The 23,557-nt window shown below is 49.3% G+C and overlaps 2 protein-coding genes across 5 annotated transcripts; one reads left to right on the forward strand and one right to left on the reverse strand.

Moving 5' to 3' along the window:
• The first annotated feature begins 34 nt into the window (after nucleotides 1-34).
• ITGB7 (integrin subunit beta 7) lies at nucleotides 35-15,167 on the forward strand. Of its 3 annotated transcripts, none has more exons than XM_073213475.1 (15): nucleotides 35-1,915; nucleotides 6,345-6,548; nucleotides 8,151-8,352; nucleotides 8,441-8,611; nucleotides 9,316-9,557; nucleotides 9,674-9,832; nucleotides 10,140-10,235; nucleotides 10,394-10,483; nucleotides 11,499-11,645; nucleotides 11,949-12,142; nucleotides 12,491-12,714; nucleotides 12,963-13,182; nucleotides 13,312-13,520; nucleotides 13,849-14,009; nucleotides 14,515-15,167. In XM_073213475.1, the coding sequence occupies exons 1-15, from the start codon at nucleotides 1,667-1,669 to the stop codon at nucleotides 14,842-14,844; spliced, it is 2,898 nt and encodes a 965-aa protein (XP_073069576.1). In that variant the 5' UTR covers nucleotides 35-1,666; the 3' UTR covers nucleotides 14,845-15,167. The 3 variants fall into 3 exon arrangements, with proteins under 3 accessions (XP_073069576.1, XP_017529023.1, XP_073069577.1); XM_017673534.3 differs by lacking the exon at nucleotides 14,515-15,167 and adding an exon at nucleotides 14,299-14,508 and having other exon boundaries at nucleotides 41-1,915; XM_073213476.1 differs by lacking the exons at nucleotides 35-1,915; nucleotides 6,345-6,548 and adding an exon at nucleotides 7,957-8,054.
• On the reverse strand, nucleotides 15,089-23,392 carry ZNF740 (zinc finger protein 740). 2 transcript variants are annotated; one of them, XM_017673647.3, is made up of 6 exons: nucleotides 23,252-23,392; nucleotides 20,773-20,922; nucleotides 20,344-20,433; nucleotides 19,776-19,899; nucleotides 19,368-19,486; nucleotides 15,089-18,420 (listed from the first exon to the last, which is right to left on the reverse strand). In XM_017673647.3, the coding sequence occupies exons 1-6, from the start codon at nucleotides 23,258-23,260 to the stop codon at nucleotides 18,331-18,333; spliced, it is 582 nt and encodes a 193-aa protein (XP_017529136.1). In that variant the 5' UTR covers nucleotides 23,261-23,392; the 3' UTR covers nucleotides 15,089-18,330. The 2 variants fall into 2 exon arrangements, with proteins under 2 accessions (XP_017529136.1, XP_017529143.1); XM_017673654.3 differs by lacking the exon at nucleotides 23,252-23,392 and adding an exon at nucleotides 23,054-23,222.
• Nucleotides 23,393-23,557: the final 165 nt, after the last annotated feature.

Consider the following 23,557-nt stretch of genomic DNA (forward strand, 5'->3'; position numbering starts at 1 on the left):
GGGGGGTGGGGAGGGAGTCCACAGGGGCTCACCCTGAGTGTTGGCCTCCCATAGCCACTAAGTGTAGGGTCTTAGATTGGACCTTGTAGACCTCTGGGAAGGTGTGGATGGGCCTTTGGAGGTCTTTAAGCTGTCCCCAACGCCAGCGATGTTTATGTGCGTATCTACCTTTCTCTGGGGAGGGGTTCAGTGAAGTTTCATTTGGATCTCATGAGGGTCCCTAGCCCCAAGAGAAGAGAACCACAGCTTGCACTGGTTACAGTGTTTCTGTTTTATACCAAACCCTCCATGAATTCTCCCACCCTCTATGACCTCCATTCACCCTCCATTACCCCACTGTCTCCTTTCAGTCCTAATGCTCTCATTGCCAGTACATGCCTTACCCTGCAACACCCCCAACCGCAGCCCCACTGCTTTTGGCGTCTACCACTGTGTCCGTGGACGGTCTTCCTCTGGCTCTGACTTTTCCTCACCCCGCGCCCGGGGCCCGCCTTCTTCCCTGGGATTGCACTGCCTACCTGTGCCTGGCTTTCTTCACCAATGACCTGAGTGTGGGAGAGAGGTTGAGGATGTGGGTGTAGGAGGGGAGAGAGGAGGGGAAAAGCAGAAGAAGAAAGTGAAAGAAGCTCCAGCGGAAACCATAGGGCTTGTAGGGAGGGAGGGGTTGTTGCCACGGTAACCCCTGGCTTTGGGGGAGGGGTAGGCTGAAGAAGTCCACCCAGAGAAGGAGCCCCTGCTCAGGCTACGCTGCTGCGCTGCTCTTCCATGCCAGAGTGCCCCGGTGAGACTGGCATTTTGCTAGGCGCTCTGGCTCCAGCCGGTCCTTGCCCACCAGCAGGGCCCCTTGTGGTAAAGGAGAGACCTATGGACACAGACCATGTCCAGTTCCTCTCAAAGCTTTCCGTGGTCAAGTGTGCGCAGGCCAGGGGAGAATATTTTCCACCAGCCCTTCTCCTTGCCGCCTTCTGTGCTCTGTGCCAGCTCCAGCTACCTTTTCTACATTCTGCCTCTTCCGGTTCACCTCCACCCCTTTCCCAGGCCCCACCACTATCTTGGCTCTTTGGCCCACTCTCGTTCTGAGCCTGGCCCTGTGGCTCTCTTTCCCACTTCAGCTGTCTTGACCTTGAATTTCTCAAAGCCTCTCCACCTCTCACCTCCATTGCTTCTCATGCACTGATTCTCTTATCAAGTCCATAGTTTGTTCTCTTCTAAGCAATTGATGTGACATCGCATTTAATTCTCACAGCAATCCTTTGAGTTCCACTCCACCCATGAGAAGGCAGCTTACCTGAGATCCTGCCACCAGTAAGTGATGGACCTGGGATTTGGGCTCCAGAAGTTTGGCTCCAGAGCCCACGAAATTAAGCATTTACTGTGATACAGTGCACATTGGCTTTTCAAAATGAACGTCACTCACTAATTTCCCCCTCTACAGTACTTAAATGACTTCCATATTCTTCCTTCCTATTATGTTCCTATGTGAGGAAGTGGTAAGATCATCAATACTGGAGGCAGGCAGATCTAGATTTACATCCCAGACAAGCTAGTTGCTACTTGTGTGACCTTGGGCAAAGTTCTTTAATTCTTACCTCTAAGTCTCTACATCTGTAAAAGTAGGGGTCTGGGGGCATGTCGTGAAGCTGTTGTGAGGATTAATTACCACATCATGATCCACCCAGCACATGCTCGGTGCTCAACAGGTGACCTCTGCTTCTTTCTTCCAGATCCCTCTATCATCAACCCCCTTGGCCCAGTTCCACCCCTATCTGCTCCACCTTCTCCTAGATCGGTCACCCCCACTACCCCCAAAACCTTCCCCCACCCTGGGGCGTGTCACTTCCTCCTCCGCAGCCTCCCAGATCAGTACACAAAGGCTGCCGCTGCCTCCGGAGGAAGGGCTGCTTTGCACGCACCTGTGAGTATCAGGGCACCAGCCCTCCTGCCTCCTCTCATTACCAGCCCAGGCTCCACCTGGTCCCAACCTCCTGGGAAGAGGGCCCCAACCTGAAGACACCCAGGGTTCAGCTGAGACTTGAGAGAGGCTCTGAACTCCTTTCTGCATGCCTAAGATCCCCCATCCCTTTTCCCTCCGCCAGCTTCACAAGCCCTCCTCCCACCACCTCTCTTTTGGATCAGTTTCCCAAGAGTGGGGCTGGAGAGAGGGAAAGGAGGTGGGGGGTATGAGTGCCATCATTTGAGTGCCTGCCATGTGCCAAGGATTGTGTCAAGGTAGGGTTCTCCCAATATTACTCCCAGTTGCCATCCCTGCTGCCTAGTGGCTAGAGCTCTGCTCAGGCCTTCTCCCATTGAGCACCTTGGCCACAGATCCCACACTCCTGCAAGACTGTGGCCCAGTGGCTCAGTTCTGTCCCCTCGTGACTCAGAGGGCAGCAAGAGTTCTGCTTGATTTGGGAAATCTGAACGGGTTGGGTCTGCAGCTTTGTTTCTTAGGGGCTGAGGGGGCAATAGGGTGTGTATTACAGTTAGAATTGAGTCCAGGAAGGTGGACAACCATGGAGGGAGAGAAGGGAAGACTGAAGACCCCCAAGGAAAGAGAACAGGGATGAGGTAGAGACCACTTGTGCTAGTGGGAAGATGGCACACTGTCTATGATGATGGTGCTTGGGTTTCAGGGAAGGAAAGCAGCAAACAAGCCAAGAGGCTGGCCTGTCTCAATCCCTGTTCTGCCTCTTGTTCTCTATGTGACTTCGGGCAAGTCACTTACTCCTCTGGGATTCAGGTTTCCTTTTGTAAAAAGAGGGGGTTGAAGTAGAAAAGCCTGCCATTCTATGGTTAGGATCAGAGGGTAAAAGGAAGTAAAAGAACTATGAAGAAGTGGAGAAGAGGGAAGCAGTAAGGAGATGTAATCAGATTTTTGAATAGGAAGGGGAGAGAGAGAGAGAGATTAAGAGAAGCAGGTGGCAGGTCATGTATCCCCAAGGAGGTGAGAAGGCAGGAGAATTGGAAAAAGGAAGGGCTGTCCAGGGAGTCCCAAGGTCCCCATAGAGGAAATGAGTGAGGCTTGAGATCTCTGGGTTTGTTCTATCCTGGAACCAGTGTGGCCTGGGGCCGCACTTGCAAGAGATGAGTCAAAACTGGGCTTCATGCTGCTTCAGCTCCAGCCACCCTGACCACAGATGTGCAGAGCACACAGGGCTGAGGTTACACTGAGGCTGAGGCCAGGGCCATCCTCTTACAGGAAGGTGGAGGCTCTGTGACCCATATACATGTACACCTGAGGTCACAGGTGGTGGGGAGCAGGATGGGGGCGGTCAACAACTTGACACCCCACCCTTTCCCCACACTCCTTTGCACAGCTCGTGGATCTGAGTCTAGCCCAGACTGAGCAGTATGCAGATGCTTCATGACAAGGATTTGGCTGGCCTTACTTACACACCACTGATGGGGATAGAAGCTGGCACAATCCCTAAGGAGGTTATGCCATTAACAGTCACCAATATTACAAATGGTACCTATTTATTGACCCTACAAATCCTCTTCCAGGGATTTACCCTACAGATGTGCTTGCACACATGTGAAATGATAAATACATGAATTTTCATTGCAGCATTATTTATAATAGTGAACAATTGGAAGCCATTTAAATTCCCACTGTAAGAGACTAACTACAATATGATACATGCATGCACTGGAAATCTATATGGCTGTGAAAGTGCACAAGCTCTTTTCCTGGGCAGCAGGATATCCATGAAAAGTAGTTAAAAGGAAAAAAATTAAGGCACAAAACTGCCTATATTCTAGAATTGTGATGGTAGATTTTATTCTACTATTTGAAGTGTGAATATATTCATATTAGTTTGTGTATACACAAAACAATCTCTAGAAAGATTATAAGCAACAAGATAACAACAAATGGTGGTTTATTCATTTGAAGTAGGTGTGTAAACCAGGGGTTGGGGAGTAGGAGTGGGGGATTATTCAGGTCTTATTTTAACTTTTTAATATTTTTGTATTGTGGTAAAATGCACGTAAAATGTATCATTTTAGCCATTTTAAGAACACAATTCAATAGCATTAAGTACATTCAGAGTGTTGTGCAGCCATAACCATTATCTAGTTCTCTAACTTTTTCTTTACCCCCAGGGAAACTGCCTGTCCAGCAGTCATTTCTCTTCTCCAACCCCTGGCAACCACTGATCTGCTTTTTGTCTTTGGATCTGTCCAGCCTGGCTATTTCACATAAATGGAATCATACAACATGTGGCCTTTTGTGACTAGTTTTATTCACTTAGCATGATGTTTTCCAGGTTTGTCGATGTGATTGTGTGTCAGTACTTCATTCCTTTTTATGTCCAGACTGTATTTCATTGTGTGGGTATACCACATTTTGCGTGCCCATTCATTGATCGGTGGACATTTGAATTGTTTCTACCTTTTAGTTACTGTGAATAGTACTGCTATGAACATCTATATACAGTTTTGGCTTGAACACCTCTTTTCAATTCTTTTAGGGATATACCTAGAAGTAAAGCTGCCAAGTCATAGAGGAATTCTAACTCATTGAGGAATCACCGAACTGTTTTCCACAGTGGTCGTATCATTGTCACATTCCTACTAGCAGTGTATGAGGGTTCCATTTTCTCCATACCCACATCAGCACTTATTTTCCTTTTCTTCCTTTTTTATTTTTTATTATAGACATTCTCATGGTGTAAAGCGGTATCTCATTGTGGTATTTGATTTGCATTTCCCTGATGACTAGTGGTATTGAATATCTTTTTATGTGCTTGTTGGCTATTTGTCTAACTTCTTCAAAGAAATGTCTATTTAAATCCTTGCCCATTTAAATATTGGGTTGTCTTTCTGTCATTGATTTAAGAGATCTTTATATATTCTGAATGCTTACCAGATATATGATTTGCAAATATTTTCTCCTGTGGTCTGTCTTTTCACTCTATTGATAGTGTCCTTTGATGTACAAAGTTTTAAATTTTTATTAAGCACAATTCACTATTTTTTCTATTGTTGCTTGTACTTCTTGATGCCATACCTAAGAATCCATTGTCAAGTCCAAGATCATGAGGATTTACTGCTATATCTTTTCTAAGAGTATATAGTTCAAGCACTTATATTTAGGTCTTTTATCTATTTTCATTTAATTTTTGTATATTTCGTGAGGAAGCAGTCTAACTTCCTTTCTTTACATGTGGATATCCAGTCATCCCAGCACCATTTGTTGAAGACTAGTCTCTCCTATTGAATGGTTTGGCACCCTTGTCAAAAATCCAAACCAAAAGAGATGGATTTACTTCTGGACTTTCAGTTCTAGTCCATACATCTATATGCCTATCCTTATGCCAATACCACACTGCCTTCATTCTGGAAGCTTTGTAGTAAGTTTTGAAAATGAGAAGCATGAGTTCTCCAACTTCATTCTTTTTCAAGATTGTTCTGTTTGTTCAGGGTCCCATGCAATTTCATATGAATTTTAGGATCAGCTTTTCCATTTCTGCAAAAAAGGCCATTGGGATTTAATGTTCTGATTTTTGAAAAAAATCCATTGTAATGGATTAACTATTCTAATGTTTAATTAAGAAGTTTTAAAAAATAAGAAATTTGCAGGCCTCCCTAGAAGTTATTCCAGGAACTACCTTGCCTTCAGGCTCTTTCTCCAATGTATATCCCTTTGTACAAAGTACAGGAAAGAGAAAATTTTGCCAAGCCTGGCCTTCTGTTCTCTGTTATCCCAGACCTTTAGAAAGCTCTTCTTACGGTCTAATCTTTATTCTTCCTGCTATCATGTCAGTCAAGTATAGCTACCCTTCCCTCTTTCATATACTCCTAATCAGCTCCAACCGTCTTTCCTGACCCCTTGAGTTTCTTCCCTTATTTAGAATCTAAGATTAAGAAAGCTGCAAGAACTGTCAGATTATTTATTCAATTTCCTGACTTTAAAGATGTGGAAACTAAGGCCCAGAGAGAAAGTCTGACTTGCCACACAGCTAGTGAGTGAAGCAGGACCAGAACCTGGTCTGTTTCCTGTATGGCTCTATTTCCACTGTGGCTTGGAATCTTGGTGAGTAGAACCCAGTGTAGACCTTAGTGCCTCCGGATTCCTGCTTAGGCCATTTTGCCCACCCTGGCCTCTTGAAGTCTGCACACAGGAGGGATGGGTCTTCTCGTAGGCCTCTACCCTGGCCTGGTACCTGCCCCTTCCCACCATTTTGAAGGAACTACTGAATCCACAGGGGAAATGAAACTATGAAGGGAGGTAAAGAGTTGGGATAGAATTTTGAGAATAACAACCACAGGATAAGCTGAGAGGACTGAGTTTGGTGGCCCTCCCTAAGGACCTACGCATCCCCCCTTTTTTCCTATTACAGGCCATGGTGGCTTTGTCAGTGGGGCTTCTTTTCCTACTGGCCCTGAGCAGAAGTGAGAGTGAGTTGGACGCCAAGATCTCATCCCTAGGGGAGGTTGCAGAATGGGTGGATCCTGATGTATCCCTGCCCGGGTCCTGCCAACCAGCCCCCTCCTGCCAGAAGTGCATCCTCTCACACCCAAGTTGTGCATGGTGCAAGCAACTGGTAAAAATAGGCCAGTGGCCTTTGACCCATGTGTACGTGTATGTGAAGCTTGGATATATGTGTGTGACTATTTGGGCACATGTGTGATTTTCTGGGTGCACTCCATAGTCCTGTGTGTGACTAAGTTTGTGTACATAGGACTCCTGCTTGTGGTTGCTTGTATGTGTGTATTTATATGTTTATGTCTGTATCTGTGTATTTGTGTATGTATGGAGAAGACTTGTGACCATAAATTTGGAGGAAGTATTTTCTTGCTGAAACTCATGCTTGTGTGTAGGTAGAGGGACTTGTTGCGTGTACACGTGTGAGAAAGTATATTTGTCAGCTTGGGTTGCCACAACAATACATATAGACTTGGTGGCTTAAGCAACAGGAATTCATTTCTCACAGTTCTGGAGGCTGGGAGTTCAAGATCAAGGGGCCAGGTGATTGGGTCTCTGGTGAGAGCTCTCTTCCTGACTTGCAGAAGGGCTGCAGACAAGCTCTCCAGTGTCTCTTCTTACAAGGGCACTAACCCATCTCTGAGGGTTCAACCCTCCTGACCTCATCTACCAACCTGAAATTCTTCCCAAAGGCTCCATCTCCAAATGCCACCACGCTGGGGGTTAGTCCCTAGCAGAAAGTATGTGACTGGTTAACTCCAAGGTATGTAGCAGCCTGTGACTGGGAGGCTGAAAGGGAAGGGTTTGGTAGCCTGTGGGCTTTAGGGGATAAACTTGAGCAGGATGTCTGAGCCTCTCCCAGGCTGCTCAAACAAGGCTGTTCTTTGTTTATGCCTTGAAGAGACAGGGCTCAGAGGATGGCAGAGCCTGGGGGGGTGCCTGAGCTAGGGGTGGGGGCAGAACTGCCTCTCTCACAGAAAGATGGAGAGTTAGGTGAGTCTAGAGATAGGCCAAACTCAGGAGGAGGCAGAGCAACAGAGGCTGAGCGGCTAGGAGAAAGGCACACAGTGAATCTGGGAGGGCAGGAAGGGGAGTCTCAGAGTCAGCAGAGAGTAAAGGTGACAAGCTGGGGCTGCTGGGACAGGGTATGTGTCTGCCTCCTCCAACCTCCAGACTAGAGACTGGCACCTTGGCCAGTTGAGAAGCCACTCTAACCATTTCCTTCCCCTGCTGTTTCCCAGCCAGTCCTGGGGCACCAGACACGTTGTGGGGGAGGGGATCTCCCCTCTGGTCCCTCTCCTTCCCCTTTTCAAGAACTTAGCCTGGGTCTTAGCGGGATGTCTTTCCCATTTTGGCTTGAGCACACAGGGGAGGTTGGACCAGGAAGCCAAATGAGGCATTTTGTTTGGTAGTGAGGTCCCTGAGATCTCAATAAGAAGTCTGTGGCCCTAGGGGCAGGGGCAGGGTGGGTGACCGGGGACAGGGGGAGTCCAGATAAGGGGAGGAGGGAGTGCTAGCGGAAGTGGGAGTGCTAGCGGAAGTGGGCTCCGACAAGTTAGAAAGGACACCTTCGAGAGTGCTGTTGAGGGAGCGGAGGCTAGGCGAGGGAATCAGAGGGACTCAGGTAGAAGTGGTCAGGATTGAAGAGGTCTTGAAGCAGGGCTGGAGGTCTTGGGGGGCAGGGGTCTAAGGTTCCAATGCGCCTCCCCTTTTGTCTCAGAACTTCACCGCGTCTGGGAAGGCGGAGGCGCAGCGCTGCGCCCGGCGAGAGGAGCTGCTGGCTCGGGGCTGCCCTCCAGGAGAGTTGGAGGAGCCCCGCGGCCGGCTGGAGGTGCTGCAGGACAAGCTCCTCAGCCAGGGCGCCCACGGCGAGGCAGCCACCCAGCTGGCACCGCAGCGTGTCCGGCTCACACTGCGGCCGGGTGAGTTAGGGGGCAGCAGGCCGCGAGAGATCTAGGCTGGGATTCGGACACACGCCGCTGACGCCCTCCCGCCGCCCCCCATAACCAGGGGAGCCCCAGCAGCTCCTGGTCCGGTTTCTCCGTGCCGAGGGATACCCTGTGGACCTGTACTACCTTATGGATCTGAGCTACTCTATGAAGGATGACCTGGAGCACGTGCGCCAGCTCGGGCAGGCCCTGCTGGTGCGGCTGCAGGAGGTCACCCATTTCGTGCGTATCGGTGAGCACTGCCTGCATCCTGCCAGCCCTCTGCCTCTAATTTCAGCCTCTGCTGTAGCCTGTGCCAACGTCCTGGACACTCAAGGGCTCCGCCTACCCCTCCCAGTCTTTAACAGACCTGACCAGGCAGCAAGTTCTTGACCTCCCTTCCCAAAGACAATGCATCTTCTAGGTCAGAGCTGGAGAGGACTTTAGACTGTCCAGTAACACCACTCATCTTACAGTAGGGGGAACTGAGGCCCAGAGTCCAGAGAGACTGTTCAGACATCTCACAGGGTCAGACAGTGCCCTGGACTTACCAATTCTGATACTGCTCTGATGCCTCTGTCTCAACCCTGTGTGTCCCCTAGCTGTGCATTCTGGGCTCATCTCATCCCTGGTCAATATACACTCCTTTACTGTATACCTTACACCTTCACCTTCTGCCTCAGCCTTCAGGAAACCCCTGCCTGACTCCCATCGTGTCCTCTTCATTCCTCCATCCCCTCCACCCCTCAGCTGGGGGTCTCACCCATTTATTGGCCCCTGCCAGGTACTGGGTCTCTGCCCTCCAGGAGCACCCAATCCCATGACCTCTTCTATGAACTATTACCATACCCCTCCTCCCCCACTTCTCCTCCCTTCTGAGTCCTTAGCAATAGCTGCTCCCTCCATGCTGCTGCCCAGAGACTTCTGGCACAGCTTTCATGCCTCCACCAATCCCAGGCTTTGGCTCCTTTGTTGACAAAACGGTGCTGCCCTTCGTGAGCACAGTGCCTGCCAAGCTTCGCCACCCCTGCCCCACCCGGCTGGAGCGCTGCCAGCCACCCTTCAGCTTTCACCATGTGCTGTCCCTGACCGAGGATGCTAAGGCCTTTGAACAGGAGGTGGGGCGCCAGAATGTGTCAGGCAACCTGGATTCGCCCGAAGGTGGCTTTGATGCCATTCTGCAGGCTGCACTCTGTCAGGTGAGGAGGCCGGGGAGGGGTTCTGAGTCTGAAGACCAAATCCTTGGCTCTTAATGCTGGCTGGGGTGGCTCAAGGGCCATGCCCAGTTGAACAGCCTACCCCAACCCCACCCCAGGAGAAGATTGGCTGGAGAAATGTGTCCAGGTTGCTGGTGTTCACTTCAGATGACACATTCCACACAGCTGGGGATGGGAAGTTGGGTGGCATTTTCATGCCCAGCGATGGGCACTGCCACTTGGACGAAAATGGCATCTACAGTCGCAGCCCAGAGTTTGTGAGTTCCACCTGCACCCCGCCCCTCCCAGCTGAACCACACTTCCCTTACTCCCATGATCATTCCTTCCAGCCTGATTATTCTTGCCAGTGACCTCCCTGTTGCCTTCTCCAGAAGTTCTTCCTGTCTATGTGCTCAGACAGAAAGCTGTGTCACCCTGTTCCCTAGCCCCTCCCTCCTCCTTGCCAAGACTCTAAAGCTCCTCCAGCTGATGGAACCCTGGTTCCTGGATTTCCTGGGCTTGAGGGCACTTGGCCTATTGTGGGGGGACCTGTGATGCTCACCTTGTCCCCATTCCCCGCCCCAGGACTACCCCTCTGTGGGCCAGGTAGCTCAGGCCCTCTCTGCTGCAAACATCCAGCCCATCTTTGCTGTCACCAGGGCCACACTGCCTGTATACCAGGTGAGAGCTGTTTGACTGTGAGATCCTCCCACCCCGAGCCTTTATCAGTTCCCTCAAAGACCCATTCTCCTCCCACAATGTGCCCTCCTTCCAGACCCCTGGAAGCCCATTTCCCTAGAGTTTTGACCCACCGTTTTCCTCAACTCCTCTTAACTCAGGAGCTGAGTAAGCTGATTCCTAAGTCTGTAGTGGGGGAGCTGAGTGAGAACTCCAGCAATGTGGTTCAGCTCATCATGGATGCATATGACGTAAGGGGCCAGGTGGGGGGAATGGCGGGATGGGCAGTGGCAGAGACAGGAAGGGTTCCTCAGGTGGGGTGGCAGGGCTAAGAGGGAATGATCAGTTTTTGGAATAACACTCTACAGCTCCTCCCTACAGTCTGCGCATACTGTCATTAACAGTTCATTCATTCACTCAGTTTTATATTCATAAATCTTAAGTGTCTGATTTGTGCAGAGCATGAAGCCCTGCTCTTGGCAAGGAAGGAAAATAATGTTCACTGAGCTTTTATTTCATGCCAAACTCTGTCCTAAGTGCACATACTGTTTGCTGTCTCACTTAACCCCACTAAAACTCCTGTTTGCTGACTACTCTGATCCCTATTTTATAGATGGGGATACAGACACAAGGAGGCTAAGGGACTTGCCTAAGGTCACACTGATAACAGACAGAAGGGCTGGCATTTGTTCCACTGTTAGTCTATACATACAGAATATGACATCTGGAGCCTGCTTTCACTAAGCTTATAAATAATTCAGATACTCTTCACAGGAACTGTAGGATTTTATGGATAGAAGGAATCATAAAAGTTCTTAAGTATTTCTTGGGTTTAGGTCTTATTTCTGTAACTAGATGGTAGGCTTCTTGATGACAGGGACCGTGTCCTAAACCCATGGCAAGACAATTTGAGAGTATCAAATTTCCCAGGACAAACTCAATTTAAAGAATCTGCCCTTTAGACATATGCACACAGGTTATATGTCCTGATTTTGGGTTTGAAAAACAGCTACTGTGTGTTTATGGCAACTGGTGTGCCCCGGCCTGCAGCAGGCCCTCCCTGTGGCTGCATTGAGATGCTGTGGTAGAGGCCTCTGGGTCCCTTATGCTCACAGGGGCTTCTTCCAGAAATGTCACCTGGGTACAATAGAAGGAGCCCCAAGGTGGGCTGAGGGCAGGGGTCTGGCAGAATTTGGAATGGTTGGAGAAAGGGCATGAGGTGGGGTTGAAGTCCTGCCTTCCCATGGTCACTATCTCTTCCCACAGAACCTGTCATCCACTGTCACTCTGGAACACTCTCCACTCCCTCCTGGGATCCACATCTCCTACGAATCTCAGTGTGGGGATTCTGGGAAGAGGGAGGGTGAGGCTGCGGATCGGGGCCAGTGCAACCATGTCCGAATCAACCAGATGGTGAGAGCCAGCCAAGAGAGGCCAAAGGAAGGAAGTAGGGGGTGGGAGGGAGAAACTGAAGGAGGCAGGAAAAGATGGGGTGGGAGTGGGGCTAGGCATGGAGGACAATGTGAAAGCATGGGTAGTCCCCCATCCAGCCTTTCTGTAGGGGTTTAATGAGCAGCTGCCTTGGGTGTTTCTAGGAGATGGGAGTTATCATGACCCTGTCCCTGAATTTGCTGAGGAACAGAGTTCTGGATACTAGTGGGTTTGGGGTGTGCATGTGTTTGTATGATCCTTAGTCTGATTTCGGCCTATCCTCAGGTGAATTTTTCAGTTACTCTTCAAGCTACCAAGTGCCTCTCAGAGCCCCACATTCTGAAGTTCCGAGCTCTTGGCTTCTCAGAGGAGCTGACTGTGGAGCTGCACATGCTGTGTGACTGTAACTGCAGTGACACCCAGCCCTGGGCTCCCCACTGCAGTGACGGCCAGGGGCACCTACAATGCGGGGTGTGCAGGTGAGGGCCTCCTGTTTGCTTTCTGCCATGTGGCTCCCCACTGATGACCAGTCCCTATATTCCTCCTCTGCCTTCCATCATCCCACTGCCATTTCCAGGGTCTTCTTCCTAGACAACCCAAGACTCCACCCTGATTTTCATCTCCTGAAGCTTCCAGATCTGCCAAGGCCCTCCCCTCCACCAGTATGCCTTCCACTCTTCTTCTACTCCTTGGTTCTCCACTAAACTCCAGTGCCCCATTTGGTAGCCACTCGTCTCTCTCTGACTTTAGAGATCTTGGGTTCAGAGGATCCTGGGACAGAAAGGTCAAGGGATGGTCAAACTCTCAGACCCACTCTTCCCTCCCAGCTGTGCCCCTGGCCGCCTGGGTCGACTCTGTGAGTGCTCTGAGGCTGAGCTGTCCTCTCCGGATCTGGAATCGGGCTGCCGGGGCCCCAATGGGACAGGGCCTCTGTGCAGCGGGAAGGGATGGTGCCAGTGTGGACGCTGCAGCTGCAGTGGACAGAGCTCTGGGCGTCTGTGCGAGTGCGATGATGCCAGCTGTGAGCGACACAAGGGCATCCTCTGTGGAGGTACCTAGAGACTTTGGGGAGATGAGTGGGGTCAGAGTGGCTCTCCCAAAGACACTTAAGCACTGAGTACTTCATGGCACTAAGAGCAAGTACCAAATATTCTGTTGTAAGGGTTGGAGGATGTGTCTGGACACATGAGAGGAAATCAGAGCACAGGAACAAGCCAGCTCTAGGGAGCCTGCGGTGGCATGTGATGTCCACTGTGTGTGGGGAGTTTGGTTGCCACCCTGTGCATGGCTCTGTCCCAGGTTTTGGCCGTTGCCAGTGTGGAGTGTGTCACTGTCACGCCAACCGCACAGGCAGAGCATGTGAGTGCAGTGAGGACACGGACAGCTGTGTCAGCCCCGAAGGAGGGCTCTGCAGTGGGCATGGAAACTGCAGGTGCAACCGCTGCCAGTGCTTTGATGGCTACTACGGTGTGCTATGCGATCAATGCCCAGACTGCAAGACATCATGTGAGGCGCACAGGTAAGGCCTTGTCTCCGTCTTGGGAGTTGGGCACAGCGGGGCTGAGCCACTACCACCTGTCTGCTCTTTCCTGCAAGCGGCATGGGTGACAACTGCCCAGCTGGTAACCCCTTGGCATCCACTGGACAGGGACTGTGCCGAATGTGGGGCCTTTGGGACCGGTCCCCTGGCCACCAACTGCAGCATGGCTTGTGCCCACGCCAACGTGACCCTCACTTTGGCCCCTATCCTGGACGATGGCTGGTGCAAAGCGAGAACCCTGGACAACCAGCTGTTCTTCTTCCTGGTGGAGGATGAAGCTGGAGGCAGTGTCCTGCTGAGAGTGAGACCCCCAGAGAGTAAGTGGGCAGGGATGTTGTGGACATGCCAAGTGGAGCCCTGGGAAGTCCAACGGGTTGGGCCTCAGAACCCTGGGGTTAGGGAGGAAAAGGTAACGGGAAACCAGGCTAGGGTTGAAGCAGAATAGTGAATCCACCACAAAAGTAGAGGTGATGGACCAAGTGGACAAGGCTAAGGCACTCAGGATAAACGTGGACTCTGCTGGGTTCCTTTTGTCTTTAATGACAGGCAGGGCTGGGGTGCTGGATGGGGCTGGGCACGTTGTGGGCAATTCTATCAATCCCTATGTCCCAGCCCCCAGAAGTCTGTGTTGTTTCTTCCCCACAGAGAGAAGAGACCACACCCAGGCGATTGTACTAGGCTGCGTGGGGGGCATTGTGGCAGTAGGACTGGGGCTGGTCCTGGCTTATAGGCTCACCGTGGAAATCTATGACCGCCGAGAATACTGGCGCTTTGAGAAGGAGCAGCAGCAGCTCAACTGGAAGCAGGTGAGGAGACTGCGTGTCCCCCCCCTCCTCCCCCCAGCTGGGTTTCATCTGCATTTCCTGGTTGGGGCCTCTGCTCTGGCTTCCCCACCGCACCCTCAGCCCCGACACTTCCCACCCAGACCCTGCTCACCTCACCTTGCTCTGTGCCTCCTCTGCCCCACCCTTCTGCTAATGTCCATCAGCCCCCAGGGTCCTGCTCAAGTTCTAGGTCAGCCTCTTAGCATTAGATAAAGAAGAGGAATGAGGCCAGGGACTTTTCCTCATCTTTTCCACCACTCTCTTTCCCCAGGACAGCAATCCTCTCTACAAAAGTGCCATCACAACCACCGTCAACCCCCGCTTTCAAGAGGCAGACAGTCCCCTTCTCTAAAGGAGGGGGACATTCATCCCAGGGGGCTCTTCTCTGGGAGGATGGTGGGAATTTGGGGGTGGGGTGGGGCCTATTGGGCAGCAGCCTGGTAAGGTACTAATCCACTGCTTATGTCACCACCTACTTGATTCTCAGAGTGACACCCAAGAGGGTCGCCTACTGCTACAATCTTGCATCCCCTACCTCAAGAGTGGGGGTTACCCACCCTCATATACAATAAAGGAGCATGGCTCACCTCGGAGCATGGCTGTCCTATTGCTTTTCTCCATGGCCAAAGCAGGCTGTTGGAGCCTGGGCTCAGGCAAGTTCACGTTTATTCCTTCTCATGCTACCCAAGGGCAGGGAGAGGTTCTCAAGGGAGAGTGTGCAGGAGAGCTGGTACACAGCTGCCTGGGAAGCAGCTGGGCTGCGTGGGCTAGTGAGTTCTCAGGTAATGCTGATGAAGAACTAGAGACTGCACTTTGAGGAACCCTGCATTTGCTGGTCTCTAACCTCATTCTGTCCTGCTGTGCATGTTTTTTTTTCTTTTATTCAGAAATGGTACTGTTTTTACTTCTACTTTTTGCTCCTCTGCCAAGAGAGGGAATTTCAAAATGGTTGTTTATAATGTGCTGGAAGTTGTGGGGTGGTTATATTTGGGGGGAAATAGAAAAACACTTTGGCCCCAGTGAAAAAGCTTCCCCAAAGGATTTTCTTCCCAAAGAGGAAATGGTGTGTAGAAAAGCCCCATTTTCTTTTTATTTAAATATCCTAAATATATCACAAAGGAACATACACTGCACTTTAATGTTAAAAAGATACAAGTTTATAACATCTTATAAAAACTACCATTTAAAAGTGATCTTGCTCATTTTACAGTCCCCTCTCCCAATAGCAAAATAAGTATATTAAAAAAAAAAAAAGAGGTGGAGAGGGTCAGAAGAATTAAGATAAAAGTCCCAGAGCCAGAGCAGAGGCGAAGAGCATCTGGGAAAAGGGTTAAGTTGTGGTGGGGCTCCACGCCTCATTTAACCCTCCAAGGTCAAGTCATGGGGCACAATCAGCAGCTAAGGGATGATAAGAGGTGGTTGGGGCATGGACGGAAAAGTCTTGGGGTGCTGGGAAGGGCAGGACTGGTAGGGCCTGGTAGAGCAGCCCACCCAGGAACTGGTGCTCCTCTTCCCAGGTCCCCGAATTCCACGTCCAGGTCTCTTGAGAGCCTGCCCCATCTCCCTTTCCCCTTACTCCAAACACACCTGAGGCATCATTCCAGTGCTAGACCCCACCCCAGTGAAGGAGTGGGGCATTGGGCCCAGGAGCCTCTGCAGCGGTCTTAGTCTGGTTTCCCTGGGGTCTAAGTGGGGCTCCTGGGCCCTCTGGGGGCAAAATCACTCCTTTCACCTCTTTGCTCCTCTTTCCTCACACATCCGTGGCCCCACAACATCAGCACCTGGATAACTGAACTAACCACCTGATTCTGTATTCCCCCCATCTACACCCAGTTCGTGGCAGGGCTGGTTCTGGTATGGCTCTTTGCACGTCTGTTCCAAAGTTCCCTCTCTCCCGCCCACTCCCCCAGGAAGGAAGCTGAGGCCTGTGGGGTGCCAGGGCAGATGCTGACCTAAACACACGTTCGTACACCTATGGGTGTGATCACTCATGTGATTCTCTCTACACATATTCCCAACCCACCCAACACCACACAGATTAGCTGCAAGTGGCAGAGAGCAAGGCCTCCAATTTCCAAAGTGCTCTTGGGAGGGCAGAGTTTTCTAAATGTATCCTCCTTCCCAGAATATATCCCCAGAGGTGAGTGACAAAGTTCAGACCCAGCAGAACCCTCTAATAGGAAGGGGGCTGCCTCACATACACAGAGATGCTCTGCTTGCAGGGAACAAGAGGGCAGAGACAGGGACTGAGACCTAGGTTCTGGACCACAGCAAACGGGAGTGCCAGCATAAAGCTAGATGAGCACAGGGGGCACATATTCCCCCATGCATCCCTGAAAGGATCTCAGATGCCATCAAGGGAAATCTAAAGGGTGTTATGCCCTTCTTTTTCCCTGACAACCCCTCCTCTCCAACTCTTTCAGAATAGGTAAGAGCCAGGAGTTTGCCGCAGCTATTCCTTACATTTTGGAAAACAAAATCACATTTCCTAGAGGTTGCCATTCTCAGCTCCCCACTGACAACTTGGTCAGGTTCACCAAGTCTCCATGATTACTCCATGATTACCTCCCCTGCCACAGGTCAGCGCAGGCCACAGTGCAGGACAACTAAACCCTACAATCTCCCAGAGCAGGAAGAGGGTTTGTATTTCACTTTAGAAAATTCATGTTCACAAGCTTTGGCTTGGGTTAGAAACACCCTAATCACCAGCCAGATAAATGAATCTAAAAAAATCCCCTCCAATCCCCTAAGTTGAGTTCTTTGGCTCCCGCTGGAACTCAAGCACCCTTCAGGTTTGGGGAAGGTGGGAGAGGCTGTTTTATGCTCCTCCTCCCAAGCTGGGGGCCAGAGAAGGGTTTGGCTCAATGATGTATCTCTCTCTCTCTCTCTCTCTCTCTCACACACACACACACACACACACACACACACAGTTACTTTTACACACACCCCTGGTTACTTTTACACACACCTGGTTACTTTTACACACATACACACACACACACACACCTGATTACTTTTTTGGGGGGTGGATAGGGTGGTGCTGTTCGAGCAGAGGAGCAAAGAATATGGTCAAGAACAAACCCTGCAACAGGTTTCTTCCTCAGACCTTTCTCCACAGCCATCCTGACACACCCCACAATTCTTTATTGGGTAGGGATGGCCATCAAGAAGGAAGCCAAGATCTTGTTCTTTGGGACTAAAGGCCAGACCCCGAACTCCTCTCCTCGAATATAGTGATAGGACTTGGGCAGGGAGAACAGCTCACACTGCTCAACAGTCATGTCAGGGGATACCAAATTCCTTTGTTTCTTGAATAGTTGTTACTCAGCTTGGGACTAGACTTGGGTTGTTCCTAAGATGACACAAGAAGAGCAAACCCACTTTAACATTCATAACTCCCTGCTCAACACCTTTGTGGGGCTTAGGAATCAATGCCAGCAAGGTAGCCACAGCTACCTCCAAGATCAGATGCCCAAAGACAGAAAGAAAGGGCTTCATGGGCCATTCTCACCCATTTCCCCCAAAAAGCATGTGAGCTGACCCCATAAGGTACCAGTGTGGCATGGACCACTACAACACCCATGGGCATAACTCTTGCTCTTCCCTGGAGGAAATTTTAGGTGCCTGTCCACTCTTTTTGGATCCAGCCCTTGTCTGTTCCTCCCACTGTTTTTCCTTTTGTCCCTATGGTGCATAAGGAGGCCCAAGTAACCTCAGCTGCCATCCTTGATCCTATTCTCCTTCAAACAAGAGATGAGGTGCAGGGCTGTGGAGCACTGAGGATCAACTGCAACTAAAAACTCAATTTTGGGGGATGGTTGGACCAGCCACAGTCCCTGCTTTGACCATGACTCTATGCCTCCATATTACCTGTATCCACAGTGCACCTGTAGAAATTGCTTTTTGTATAAACAAAAACAAGAACAGAACCAACCAACAAACAAATGCCTCTCCCCAATCTTTTCTGTTTCAGCTGCCAGCTGGAGTCCAAGGTTGTGGGAGCCACACTTTAGTCTTGGTCCTGTACCTTGAGTCCCCCACCTGTGACCTCAGCCAAGGTCGAGGAACTAGCTTCCCTACCCAGGAATGCTGCAGGAACTTCCCCGAGATACTCATAGTCTCAGATTATTTACAGAGCTGAGGCTCTGGGGCTTCTGTCCCCTGATGCACTCTTCGGGTCTCCCGGGTCCACTCCTCCAGGAGGGGGACAGGTACAGACAGGGCGGCGGTGGGACCATCAGACCAGAGGTGTGCTCTTCGGTAGATTCTTCTGATCACTCCCACCACCCAGGGCCCCTTGCACCTATAGAGAAAACTGCCCGTCGGAAGTCTTGGACTGGCACCCTTGGCACATCCGTTTGTGTCTGAGTAATCGATCTGTCCGAGAAAAACACTGAGAAGAAAGGGAGGGTTAAGTGCCTGAGAGAAGAGACTCAGCTACCTGTTGGCTAGCTCTGTCTTCCCCACACAGGAAGTACACGTCCCCTCGGCAGGGCTACAGATGGCATAAACGTAGTGGTTAAGCATGAGAGCTCCCAAGTCTGAACCCTGGCTCTCCCACTCAGTGGCTGTACGGCCTTGGCCAAGCTATCTAACAGCCCTGAGTCTGTACGTTCATCTGTGAAGCGGGGCTAAAGCACCTACGCACAAAATGGCTGCTTCATTCAACAAATATTTATTGAGGATCTATCTCAAGGCAGGTACAGTTCTTGAGGCTGAAAAAGGAGTGGAGAACCAGAGGGACAAAGTCTCTGGCTTGTGGAGGTTTAATTCTAGCGTTTTGCAGATTCTATGGAAGAGCATGAAGCAAAGCTTCCAGGAAGTGTCAGCTGTTATCATTTCTCATCTCTTGTTCTTGTTTTGCTTTGGTGCTGGCTCTTACATTCTCATCAGATCAGATACTGACCCCAGGGCAGAGATTGTATCTCTTCCTCCAAAGTGCACCAGCTCTGAAGTTCACCGAATTCTGACTCTACCTTTGATCTGCTGTGTTCTTGGGAAACTTAACCTCTCTCTATCTCAGTAATGAGGACAGCACTGCTACCTTATGGAAGTAATGTGAGAATTAAATAAAATAATCTATGTCCAGTATGTTCTCACAGTGCCTGGTACCCACTAAGTACTTGAGAAATGCTATTACTATTATTATAATTATTGTAATGGCACCTCTCCATAACCAGCTGCATTTAAGGCCAGATATACCTCACTGTGAGGTGAAGTATTAACTCTATTATGGCCAGGAATGCTAGCCCCTGGTCAGGCAGGGAGTGGGAGCTGACCCTGGTTCTTAGGGAAGGAAAAGTATGTGTATGGGGCTGGATGGATGACATATAAACTTACCTGATGACACCGTTCACACTGGTAGGGCTTTTCACCACTGTGCACTCGCTTGTGACGCTCCAAGTGGTACTTCTGGATGAAGCGCATATCACATATGTCACACTCAAATGGCTTTTCACCTGGCCCAGGTGGACAGAGAAGTTAAAGTCAGGAGGCATGGATGGCAGGGACTTTCTTCTAGGTATTTTCCCAGAAACCTCTAATTTTTAGCAGTGTGCAGGCACCTAAGGGGAAGGGTCCCCAAAGCTGGTCTCAGTGACACTACAGAGCTATGCAATCTCTCTAATTCATTCACTTACTTTCTTCCTTTATTTTTAATACTTCACAATAAACCCAATTAGAGCTATACACATGCACAATACAAATCATAGCCTATTCGTTCCCTTTGAATATGAGCAAGAGGCTTACCTGTATGAATAAGGATGTGTCTCTTGAGGTGGTAACTGCTCCTAAAGGCTCCAAAGCAGTGTTCACAAATAAAATTTTTGGGACTCTTTACTTGAAAAGAACCATTTTGTTCCACTACCACCACCTGGGGGCAACAATCAGACATGTCATAAGGCTATCCCTCTGGACCCATTCTACTCTGGGCCTATTCCCAATTGGGACAGAGCAACCTGATGCTGTTGTCTCCTACTCCCTTAAGAGTTAAGGGACCCTCTGAGAAAGGAGGTGGGGTGGGTAAGCTGTGTACCCTGTCAAAGCCACCACTCTGTACGTAATCCAAGGGGAAGTCTGCCTGCCCCTCTGCCACAGGATCTAATGCTCCCTTGACCCCCTTTTTACCACAAATGTTTCAGTGAAGGCAGAGATCAACTACCAAAGTGGTCTCTAGATGCAATCAGAGTGACAAACTCACTGGCTATGAGGGAACAAGGTATCTTGGAAAAGCTCCAGGTTGAGCCATAGAGGGAAGAAAAAAGGTGATGACCCCACTGCTCAACTGGACTAATTCAGGGATTACCCCATTACCTGCCTTTTTAACAGTCTTTTTTGAGTGAGAGGCCTCAGCCAAGCTGTCATCATCTTTGCGGCTCCGGGACTTATCGCTGTCTTTTCGGTGCCCCTTTGAATACAAATCAAATCTAAACTCACAGTCCATCTCAGAACACAAGATAGGAGACCAAATACTGCTTTCAGACAATTTATGAATTGGAGTAAACCACCTGCCCCAAAGGATTAGAGAAAGCACTTATTTACTTCCTCTCCCTGTACTCTGGTGTTAAGGGGCTGCAGGCACAGAAAAGACCTTCATTGGCTCTCTAAAACACTCACATGTGCTCATTCCCTGGCTGGGGTCCCTTTCCCTTAAACAGGAGCATTGAGGAATCAAAGCATGGCATCTCCTAGCAGAGAGCTCGGGCCACCCGACCCGCAGGTGCCCCAACAGACTCAAGCGCTGTACCTGACTTGAGCACCTCAGCACATCTGGGCTACCTGCCCGCTCTCCATTCTCGGCCTGTTTGCTGGCGATCTGGCTCAGCATCATCTTCTTGCTGGCTGCAGTAGGAACCAAACTCACACCTGCTAGGCCTTCACAAGCCAGGAGACTTGCCTAAGTTGAAAGAAGATGAGGTGTCAGGTCACCTGGCAAGGCAGGGCAAAAATAGGCTGCCTTCCTCTACACAACCATCTTTTACACCCAGCTACACTGCTTCTCTTTAGGGAGTATCCCTTACCGTGAAACCCAGCTTCCTTCAAGAGTCCTCCCTAACTCATCTCATCAGGGCTGAGTTATTTATTTTGTTACCGTCAGCATTTGAATATAGATCAAATGAATAATCAAGTATTACTGATACTTTGGTCATTAGCACTAGGCTAGGTACAGTCAGACTGTGTGTGGGTCTACATGTTACTCTGAAGTATTTCTAGACCTTCTGAGTGTGCATGAGGGTCTGGCCTGCTGACCCCCAGAAATAGGAGATTTCTAGGAGACCCTCCTGCTTTCTTTCTCCATGCCACTCAGATTCACAGAGCTCACTCTGACTGGCAGACTTCATTGGTGCCAAATACATATTCTATCAGGTCCCATAAATGTTTATCAGTAAAAGTAGGTCATTTTGCCTTGTAGATCTTAAATTCCCTAAGTGTTGTCAATTATAGCAAGATATAAAAATTAAACCACTTGGAAGGATTTTGGAATTGAACAGTTTCTCTTGATCTATACTACTTATATGTGTGCATATCCATATTTTTCACATTCCCTGCTGCATGTTTATTTTAAAAACAACTTCAGCAAGGGGACTTAAGCAAAAATTTTAAGCTCTTTTTTCATGGTTGCATTCTTCAAACTGACTTTGTTTAGCTAGGACTAGAGAATATAATTTTCTTACTGAATAAACACTTTTAAAGAAATAGTTGACCAGTAAATTTCCACAAGTAATTTATAAAGAGATTCCTTTTAGATAATCAGTATATCCTGGGACACCTTCTCTCCCCTTTAAGGACTTTGGACTGAAAGGTCTGGAGGTAAAAAAGTAAGTCCTGCTGTTTGCACTGTATAATCTTGAGCAAATCACTCCATCTCTTTATGCCTCGTCTCCTTGAATGCAAAGTGTTTATTACAGTATCTATCCTCACAGGGTTAATGAGAATTAAATGCTCAGCCCAGTGCAAAGTTAGTGATTAATGAAAGGCAGTTTTCTCAGAATAAGAGTGAACACGATGCTGTAAAGAGTGTTGTAGATAGACAAGGGAAGAAGAGACTGAAGGGCCCGTACTCTGCATGGAAAGGAGGAACCAACACATGCAGCTGGAAGAAGGCCAATTATACTGTAGTCAGACTGCCATCCTGGTGAGACCAGCAGGGGAGGGCCCCTGGAAGAAAGCTGGGAGCAGCTCTGGGGATGCCTGTATATAGCTTTTCTACCCAGACAACTATAATAACCCTTCAGGTCATCCTGTCTTTCAAATACATCCTGTATCCCCACAATGACAATTACTTTGTAAATAAATTGATCTGATGTCACCCTGCTGCTTAACATTCTTCAGTGTTCCCACTCCCTACAGAAGAATTATCTAATTCCTTAGCAATCCATAAAAGGCCCTTGGGTAGTACTCTGCTTACTTCTCCAGGTACCAATCCCTGACTTCCCTATCGCCATCTATCTTATTTCCTGAGCACTCCCCCACTTGAATCCTTTCCTCCTAACTAGTGAATTACCTGCAGCACTCCTAACCTCCTCACATTTTCCCATGCCTCTGTGTCTCTGCCCATGCACTTCTCCTGCCTGAAGGCCTTGCTCTACTTGTGTATCTAGCAAAATCCTATGCACTCTTCAAGCTTCATCTTTTTCCGTCCAGGCAGAGGTATCATTCTCTTCTCTGCAGTGCACATACCTCTACTCTTGCACGTTCTTGCAATGAACAGATTCACTGAGTCTCTACTACCAGCCAGCTCTTACAAAAGGTGTTATAAAGATAGACTGTCTCTCCATCTCCCCTCATCCTAGCCCAACTAGCCTGGAAGCTTGCTGGGGACAGGAACAATCTTATTCATCTTTATATCCCCAACACAATGCCTTGCATGTAACAGGAACTCAATAAATTCCTGTTGAAAAAAACAAAGCATTCATGAGATTGTTCACCCCCTCATGCCCCTCAGCACTTACTGTATACTAAGTGTATACTGAGTACGTGTTGCTTTGCAAATGTCCCATCAGTGCCTGTAATGCAGTATAGCCTACCTCCTTCATTTAACTGGAAGCTCCCTGAAGGCAGGGGCTGTGGCCAGTCTCCTTTCCTTCCTCTAGATCTCCCCCTGGTGATCAGTACAGAGCTTGGCTCACTGGGTTGTTCAATATGTTGACTAAGGCAGCATTCAACAGTGAAACTGCAAACGCCTCCCAGTGATCTTGAAGGAGGAGGATTCTAGAGCTTTTTACCTGAGCCATGCTGACTTCTCACTTAATGCAACCCAAAAGTTCAAGAATTTCTTGATCCACCTTTCCTTAAGACACTGTTGTTTGAAGAACTGTCACCAAATCACTGTAACCACTTCTTTGTGTCCCTTCAGTTCTGCTGCCATATTGAACAGCCTTTGTCTTCAGATAGAATGTAGTTTCCGCCAAAGGATGATGATAGATGGTCCAAGAATCCCTGGATTCTGCCAGGTTCCTGACTACTGTTTGAAGAAATAGAGTCTGCCAGTTTGGTTTTCCAAATGAATTCTCTCGATGAAGTTCACGGTG

This window comes from Manis javanica, chromosome 10 (assembly GCF_040802235.1).
Source record: "Manis javanica isolate MJ-LG chromosome 10, MJ_LKY, whole genome shotgun sequence".
Lineage (NCBI taxonomy): Eukaryota > Metazoa > Chordata > Mammalia > Pholidota > Manidae > Manis > Manis javanica.